General features: G+C 60.0%; 1 protein-coding gene across 2 annotated transcripts in view; it reads right to left on the bottom strand.

The window, feature by feature from the left end:
• Positions 1–334: 334 nt before the first annotated feature.
• TRIM28 (tripartite motif containing 28) overlaps positions 335–9,335 on the bottom strand; it is a 28,966-nt gene continuing 19,965 nt past the window's right edge. For both annotated transcript variants that reach the window (XM_033084066.2, XM_033084065.2), the window contains 10 exons: positions 9,220–9,314; positions 7,506–7,623; positions 7,359–7,398; positions 7,194–7,253; positions 5,785–6,064; positions 3,987–4,234; positions 2,332–2,464; positions 1,967–2,041; positions 710–844; positions 335–630 (listed from right to left, as the gene is read on the bottom strand). In XM_033084066.2, coding sequence (XP_032939957.1) covers positions 493–630; positions 710–844; positions 1,967–2,041; positions 2,332–2,464; positions 3,987–4,234; positions 5,785–6,064; positions 7,194–7,253; positions 7,359–7,398; positions 7,506–7,623; positions 9,220–9,314 — 1,322 coding nt within the window. In that variant the 3' untranslated portion in view covers positions 335–492. The remainder of the gene's footprint in view (positions 631–709; positions 845–1,966; positions 2,042–2,331; positions 2,465–3,986; positions 4,235–5,784; positions 6,065–7,193; positions 7,254–7,358; positions 7,399–7,505; positions 7,624–9,219; positions 9,315–9,335) is intronic.

The raw sequence follows: 9,335 nt of genomic DNA, 5'->3' as shown, positions 1-9,335 counted from the left end.
GAATTCAGGAATTGAAGAACTGAAATGAGGGAGAATCCAGGAAATCAAGCACTGAAATGAGGGAGAATCCAGGAAATCAAGCTCTGAAATGAGGGAGAATCCAGGAAATCAAGCATTGAAATGAGGGATAATCCAGGAAATCAAGCACTGAAATGAGAGAGAATCCAGGAAATCAAGCACTGAAATGAATCCAGGAAATCAAGCACTGAAATGAGAGAGAATCCAGGAAATCAAGCATTGAAATGAATCCAGGAAATCAAGCACTGAAATGAGAGAGAATCCAGGAAATCAAGCAGTGAAATGATGAATCCAGGAAATCAAGCACTGAAATGAATCCAGGAAATCAAGCCAGGGCTGTATTTTTCCAAGTAACCCCAGGATAACGGGGGACAGGGACATCCCCATGTCCTGGGACACTCTGGGGACAAACAATGGGGGGAGAACCAGGACCCCAGGGGGGAAATCCAGCTTTCAACCCCCCAGGAGTGGGGATCAGGACGCTGGGAACATCTCCAGCCCATCCTCAGCATCCAACAGCAGCCGGGAGAATTTCTGGTCCCCGAAGGCGGCGCTGAGGCGGCTCTCGAGGAACCGCTGCAGCCCCAGGATGGACTGCACATCCGCCTTGTCCTGGGGGTGAAAACACAAAATTACAGAGGCTGGAGCTCCCCCAGGAACCCAAAAAATCCCTCAGGGGGGGTCCCCAGACCTCGGTGAGGCGGTGGAACTGCCGCAGCAGCTGCCAGCCGTCGCGGGCGAACTCCTCGGGGCTGCGGTAGTGAGGGCTCAGCTTCTCCTGCAGCCGCGCGCGCATCAGCGTCAGGTCCATGGCGTCGCGGCCGTCCTGCGGGGTGGGAATCGGGGTCAGGGCTGGGAGCAGCTCCTGGGGGATCCCAAAACCTTGGGGGGTTTGGAGCTTTCTGTGCTTTCAAGCACTGAACCCTTAGAGAATGTTGATTTTAACGTGAGGGATTGGAAACGGCTTCGAAATGTGAGGGATGGAGCGAAAATCGCGGTGTGGATTGAATTAGAAGTCCTGGAGTGATGGTTAATTAGAAGTCATGGAGTGATGGTTAATTAGAAGTCATGGAGTGATGGGTTTTAAATTTGAGGTTTTCTAACAATAAATCCAGGGCAATATGGAGGATTTTGGGTGTTGCTTCTTTCAGTGTTCATCTTCCTCCTTCTTGGGTAATATTACCAATTATTACCCAAATATCACCCAAATATCACCCAATTATTACCCAATTATTACCCAAATGTTACCCAATTATTAACCAAATATTACCCAAATATCACCCAAATATTACCCAAATATTATCCAATTATTAATCAAATATTACCCAAATATTACCCAAACATCACCCAAATATTATCCAATTACCCAATTATTACCCAATTATTATCCAATCGTTACCAAACTATTACCCAAGTATCACCTAATTATTACCCAGTTATTATCCAAATATTACCCAATTATTAACGAAATATTACCCAGATATTACACAAATATCACCCAAATGTTACCCAAATATTACCCAAGTATTACCCAAATTATTACTCAAATATCACCCAAATATCACCCAAATATTACCCAAATATCACCCAAATATTATCCAATTACCCAATTACTACCCAATTACTACCCAATTATTACCTCTCAGCTAATATTTTCTGATTGGTCACTCAGTGTCCCACTAAGAATCATGGGAAGTTAATTATTGAATTAAAAATATAAATAATTTAGGTTAATTCTCCACTAGAATTAGCTTTAAGACACCTTGCAGCAGCTAAACCTTTCTGCATTTTCCTCACTCCTAGCAGGTGCTGTACCTTCTGATAAACTTTACCAACCAACCCACCCCAAACATGAAAAAAATCCATTTCTGTGTAATTAATCCTAGCTCTAAATGAAGAAAATGAAACAAAACATTGATTAAATTTTTAAGAGCGCGGCAGAGCTCACCGGGGAGCTGGAGAGGCGATGCAGGGGCCGGCAGGGCTCGTGGCACAGCAGCTCCAGCAGCACGAACTCGCACCTCTGCGGGGCGGGGGACGCTGAGACGGCGGCGGGAGCCGGGGATCCGCAGGCGGGATCGGCCCGGGATCCGCACGCGGGATCGACCCGGGATCCGCACACGGGATCCGCACACGGGATCACCCCGGGATCCGCAGGCGGGATCCACAGGCGGGATCGGCCCGGGATCTGCACACGGGATCCGCAGGCGGGATCGACCCAGGATCCGCAGGCGGGATCGGCCCGGGATCCGCCCGCGGGATCAGCCCGGGATCCGCACACGGGATCGCCTCAGGATCTCCCCCCGCTCTCACCTGCTGGTCCTGGGGGCTCAGCTTCAGGGGAGGGCCCAGATCCTGATCCTGGTCCTGATCCTGGTCCTGGTCCTGCTCCGGGTCCGGGCGGGGCGGGGGCAGCTCCTGGCACAGCAAACACGTCCACTCGGGGCTGCGGGGTGGGCAACGGGATCCCGTGGGAATGGGATCCCATGGGATTGGGATCCCATGGGATGGAGAATGGGATCCCATGGGATTGGGAAAGGGATCCCATAGGATTGGGAAAGGGATCCCATGGGATTGGGAATAGGAACAGGATCCCATGGGATCCAAGAATGGGAATGGGATCCCATGGGATTGGGATTGGGAATGAGATCCCATGGGACTGGGAATGGGATTGGGATTCCATGGGATTGGGAATGGAATCTCATGGGATTGGGAAAGGGATGCCATGGGATGGAGAATGGGATTGGGACCCCATGGGATGGAGAACAGGATTGGGATTGGGATCCCATGGGATTGGGAAGGAGAATGGGATCCATGGGATGGAGAATGGGATTGGGATCCATGGGATTGAGAAAGGGATCACATAGGATTGGGAATGAGATCCCATGGGATGGAGAATGGGATCCCATGGGATGGAGAATGGGATCCCATGGGATGGAGAATGGGATCCCATGGGAATGGGAAAGGGATCCCATGGGATTTGGAACAGGATTGGGATTGGGATCCCATGGGATTGGGAAAGGGATCCCATGAGATTGGGAATGGGAATGGGATCCCATGGGATGGAGAATGGGAATGGGATCCCATGGCATTGGGAACAGGATCCCACGGGATTGGGAACGGGATTGGGATCCCATGGGATGGAGAATGGGATCCCATGGGATTGGCAATGGGATTGGGAACAGGATCCCATGGGATTGGGCATGGGATCCCATGGGATTGGCACCTGGAAACCCCTGGGCATTTGGGATTTGGAATGAGATCCCACGGGATTGGGAACGGGATCCCATAGGATTGGCACCTGGAAACCCCTGGGCATTTGGGATTTGGAATGAGATCCCATGGGATTGGGAACGGGATCCCATGGGATTGGCGCCCAGGGGTCTGGGATGCAGGGAAGGGGTTGTTGGGGGTGGGGAGGGGGATCCCATGAGATTTGGGGTCAGTGGGGGAATTCCCAGAGGGATCAGGAACAGGAGATCCCAGGATCCAAGAGATCCCAGCAGATCCCAGGGGGTGACACAGGGCAGTGGATCCCAGGACATTAGGGATGACATAGGACAGTGGATCCCCGATCCCAGGGGGTGACATGGGACAGTGGATCCCAGTGGGGGACAGTGGGTCCCAGTGGATCCCAGGACACTGGGGGACTCAGGGGAGTGACACAGGACAGTGGATCCCAGGACATTGGGGGTGACACCGGACAGTGGATCCCAGCGGATCCCAGCCGATCCCATCAGATCCCAGTGGATCCCAGGACATTTTGGGACTCAGGGGGGTGACACAGGACAGTGGATCCCAGATCTCAGGGGTGACACAGGACAGTGGATCCCAGGGACATTGGGTGACACAGGGAGGTGACACAGGGCAGTGGATCCCAGGACATTGGGTGACACAGGGAGGTGACACAGGACAGTGGATCCCGGTTGATCCCATCAGATCCCATCAGATCCCGGCGGATCCCGCACCTGGGCACGTCCTGCAGCGCGGGCAGGTGGCAGTGCAGGTGGAAGCAGCGCTGGCAGCGGTCACACATCACCACGGCCCCGGCCTGGCCGCACACGCGGCAGCACGAGACCCCCGGCGGCGCCCCCGGGAGCCCCCCCGGGCCGGGGGAGCAGCCTGGGGCGGGGCCCGGCTCCCCCTGCGCGGGGGGCGGCAGCACCACGGGTTTGGTGTCCCCAACGTCCCCAATCGGTGACTCCTGCTGCTCCTCCTGTCGGGGGGGACACCGTCAGGGAGGGGGGACAGGGACAGGGGACACAGGGAGAGGGGACAGGGGACATGGTCAGGGAGGGGGACAGGGGACACAGGGAGGGGGACAGGGACAGGGGACACAGGGAGGGGGGACAGAGGACACAGGGAGGGGGACAGGGGACACAGGGACAGGGGACACAGGGAGGGGATAGGGGACACAGTCAGGGAGGGGGACAGGGACAGGGGACATGGTCAGGGAGGGGGACAGAGGACACAGGGACAGGGGACACAGGGAGAGGGGACACAGGGAGGGGGACAGGGGACACAGGGATGAGGGACAGGGGACACAGGGACAGGGGACACAGGGACAGGGGACACAGGGAGGGGACAGGGGACATGGTCAGGGAGGGGGACAGGGGACACAGGGAGGGGGGACATGGTCAGGGAGGGGGACAGGGGACACAGGGGGACAGGGGACACAGGGAGAGGGGACACAGGGAGAGGGGACACAGTCAGGGAGTTGGAGACAGGGGACACGGTAAGGGATGGGGGACAGGGGACACAGGGACAGGGGACACAGGGAGGGGGGACAGGGGACATAGGGACAGGGGACACAGGGACAGGGGACACAGGGAGGGGGGACAGGGGACATAGGGACAGGGGACACAGGGACAGGGGACACAGGGAGGGGGGACAGGGGACACAGGGAGAGGGGACAGGGGACACAGGGACAGGGGACACAGGGAGAGGGGACAGGGGACATGGTCAGGGAGGGGGACAGGGACAGGGGACACAGGGAGGGGGACAGAGGGAGAGGGGACACAGGGAGAGGGGACACGGTCAGGGATGGGGACAGGGGACAGGGTCAGGGACGGGGAACACAGGGAGGGGGACAGGGGACACGGGGAGAGGGACAGGGACAGGGGACACAGGGAGAGGGGACACAGTCAGGGAGGGGGACAGGGGACACAGGGACGGGGGACAGGGTCAGGGATGGGGACAGGGGACACAGGGAGGGGGGACAGAGGACACAGGGGACAGGGGACAGGGTCAGGGAGGGTGGACATGGTCAGGGATGGGTGGGGACAGGGACAGGGGACACAGGGAGGGGGGCAGGGGACACAGGGACAGGGGACAGGGGACGCAGGGAGAGGGGACACAGGGAATGAGGACACAGTCATGGAGGGGGGACAGGGGACACAAGGATGTGGGACAGGGGACACGGTCAGGGATGGGGACACGGTCAGGGAGTTGGGGACAGGGGACACGGTCAGGGATGAGGACAGGGGACACAGGGAGGGGGGACACACTCAGGGAGGGGGACAGGGGACACAGGGATGGGTGGGGACAGGGGACACAGTCAGGGAGGGGGACAGGGGACACCGGAGCAGGAGGGAGGGACCCTCACCCTGACAAGGGACAAGAACACTGGGTGTTCACCTGGATGGGGACAAAGGGGACAGGGAGGGACACTGGGGACACTCACCTGGGAGGGGAGGGGACAGTGGGGACACTCACTGGGAGGGGAGGGGACAGTGGGCACTGGAAGGGGACACGGGGGACACTCACCTTGACAGGGACGGCTGGGTGTGGCAGCACCGTGCCTGCTGTCCCTGCTGTCCCTGCTGTCCCTGTCCCTGCTGTCCCCGCTGTCCCTGCTGTCCCTGCTGTCCCCGCTGTCCCCTGCTCGATGACGATGACGCTGAACTCCTCGGCCGAGGGCCCCGGGAAGATGCGGAACACGGGCGGCTGCGCCGGGTCCAGCTCCAGGTCCAGCTCCAGGCGCTCCAGGCTCACCCGCGGCACCTTGGGCAGCCGGGGGCTGTCCTGGGCACCGGGGGGGCCCCTCCTGGGGGGACACAGGGGACAGGGCTGGGGGACACAGGGACAGGGTGGGGGACAGAGGGGACAGCAGGGACAGGGCTGGGGGACACAGGGGACAGGGCTGGGGAGCACCAGGGGACAGAGGGGACAGGGCTGGGGGACACAGGGGACAGCAGGGACAGGGCTGGGGAACCCCAGGGGACAGAGGGGACAGGGCTGGGGGAGTCCAGGGGACAGAGGGGACAGGGCTGGGGGACACAGGGGACAGGGCTGGGGGACACAGGGACAGAGGGGACAGGGCTGGGGGACACAGGGACACAGGGGACAGGGCTGGGGGAGCACCAGGGGACAGCAGGGACAGGGCTGGGGGAGCACCAGGGGACAGAGGGGACAGGGCTGGGGGAGCACCAGGGGACAGAGGGGACAGGGCTGGGGGAGTCCAGGGGACACAGGGGACAGGGCTGGGGGAGTCCCCAAGCCCCAGGGGACAGCGGGGACAGGGCAGTGTTGGGGACAGGGGACAGTGACAAGGCCTGAGAGTGCTGGGGACAGAGTGACAAGGGACAGTGACAAGGCTCAGGAGTGTTGGGGACAGGGAGAACCCAGGGACAGTGACAAGGGACAGGAGTGTTGGGGACAAGGTGACAAGGCTCAGGAGTGTTGGGGACAGGGGACAGTGACAAGGCCTGGGAGTGCTGGGGACAGGTGACAAGGGACAGGAGTGTTGGGGACAAGGGACAAGGGACAGGAGTGTTGGGGACAGGGGACAAGGCTCAGGAGTTTTGGGGACAGTGACAAGGCTCAGGAGTGTTGGGGACAGGGGGACAGTGACAAGGGACAGGAGTGTTGGGGACAGGTGACAAGGGACAGGAGTGTTGGGGACAGTGACAAGGGACAGTGACAAGGCTCAGGAGTGTTGGGGACAGCTGACAAGGGACAGGAGTGTTGGGGACAAGGGATGGGGGGCCCAGGCCGACCCCTGTCACGGGGGAACCCCAGAACAGGGACAGGGACATCCTGCCCAAGGGACCTTCAGGGATGGACAGCATGGCAGGGGTGGCCAGAGGTGACAAGGACAGAGGGGGTGACAAGGACAGAGGGGGTGACAAGGACAGAGGGGGTGACAAGGACAGAGGGGTCCCACCCCCAATTACCGTTTAATGAGCAGCTTCTTAACGAACTTCTCCTCCTTGGGAGAGTTCCCGGCTTTCCTCCTGGGAAAGGGGGGTCAGGGGAGCCCCAGAATGTCCCCACTGTGTCACCAGGGGGGTGACAAGGTGACAAATGGGGGTGACAAAGGACATCCCATCCCCACTCACCTCCCGACGCCGGTGACGCCGTTTTCGGGGGGGCTGGCGGCTGGTGACAAACACATCAGGGGCTGGCCCCTGTCCCCTCCCCTGTCCCCTGTCCCCTCTCGTGTCCCCTGTCCCCTCCCCTGTCCCCTCCCCTGTCCCCTGACTCACCCAGCTCGGGGCTCTCAGGTGGCTGCGGCTCCAGGTGGGGAGGGGACAGCTCGGGGGGCTCCGGGAGCGGCTCGGGGGTCACCTGTGCCCCAGGGGACAGCGAGTCCTGGGGGGGACCCTGCGGGACAGGGGAGGGGACACCAACGGGGGGGTGGGGACATCAGCAGGGGGATGGGGACAATGCAAATGTCACCTCAAAGTGGAGTGGAGTGTGGCGGGGGGGACATCAGCAGGGGTTGGGGACACCAGGAATGTCACCCCAAAGTACCTGGGGACATCACCGGGGGGTGGGGACATCAACAGGGGGTGGGGACACTGGAAATGTCACCCCAAAGTACCTGGGGACATCACCAGGTGGGTGGGGACAATGGAAATGTCACCCCAAAGTACCTGGGGACATCACCAAGGGGGTGGGGACACCAGGAATGTCACCCCAGAGTACCTGGGGACATCACCAGGGGGGTGGGGACACCAGTAATGTCACCCCAAAGTACCTGGGGACATCACCGGGGGGGTGGGGACACCGGAAATGTCCCCCCAAAGTGGAGTGGAGTGTGGGGGGGTGACATCACCGGGGGGATGGGGACAGTGGAAATGTCACCCCAAACTGGAGTGGAGTGTGGGGGGTGACATCACCAGGGGGTGGGGACACCAGCAATGTCACCCCAAAATGCCTGGGAGGGGTTGGGGACATCACCACGGGGGTGGGGACAATGGAAATGTCACCCTAAAGTACCTGGGGACATCACCAGGGGTTGGGGACAATGGAAATGTCACCTCAAAGTGCCTGGGGACAACACCAGGGGGGTGGGGACAATGGAAATGTCACCTCAAAATGGAGTTGAGTGTGGGGGGTGACATCACCAGGGGGGCGGGGACAATAGAAATGTCACCCCAAAGTACCTGGGGACATCACCAGGGGGGAGGGGACAATGGAAATGTCACCCCAAAGTACCTGGGGACATCACCAGGGGGTTGGGGACACCAGAAATGTCATCCCAGAGTACTTGGGAGGGGTTGGGGACATTAGCAAGGGGGCGGGGACACCAGGAATGTCACCCCAAAGTACCTGGTGACATCACCAGGGGGGTGGGGACAATGGAAATGTCCCCTCAAAGTACCTGGGGACATCACCAGGGGGGTGGGGACACCAGAAGTGTCACCCCAGAGTGGAGTGTGGGGGGTGACATGACCAGGGGGTGGGGACACCAGGAATGTCACCCCAAAGTACCTGGGGACATCACCAGGGGGGTGGGGACAATGGAAATGTCACCTCAAAATGGAGTAGGGTGTGGGGGTGACATCACCAGGGGTTGGGGACAGCAGCAATGTCCCCTGCAGTACCTGGTGACATCACCAGGGGTTGGGGACACTGCAGTACCTGGGTGACATCACCAGGGGTTGGGGACAATGGAAATGTCCCCTGCAGTACCTGGGTGACATGACCAGGGGTTGGGGACAGCAGCAGTGTCCCCTGCAGTACCTGGTGACATCACCATGGGTTGGGGACACTCAGCAATGTCCCCTGCAGTACCTGGCAGTGTGGGGACAGCCCCTGGGGGACGGTGACACTCAGCAGTGTCCCCTGCAGTACCTGGCAGTGTGGGGACAGCCCCTGGGGGACGGTGACACTCAGCAGTGTCCCCTGCAGTACCTGGCAGTGTGGGGACAGCCCCTGGGGGACGGTGACACTCAGCAGTGTCCCCTGCAGTACCTGGCAGTGTGGGGACAGCCCCTGGGGGACGGTGACACTCAGCACGGGCCGGGGGCTCAGCGGGGGGGGTTGGGGATGCTCCGACACGATGGCACCTGGGGGGGGGGGGGAGGGGC

Source organism: Catharus ustulatus, chromosome 35 (genome assembly GCF_009819885.2).
Source record: "Catharus ustulatus isolate bCatUst1 chromosome 35, bCatUst1.pri.v2, whole genome shotgun sequence".
Classification (NCBI taxonomy): domain Eukaryota; kingdom Metazoa; phylum Chordata; class Aves; order Passeriformes; family Turdidae; genus Catharus; species Catharus ustulatus.
Note: the sequence above shows the minus strand (reverse complement) of the source record. Positions and strands in the feature narration are given on the sequence as shown.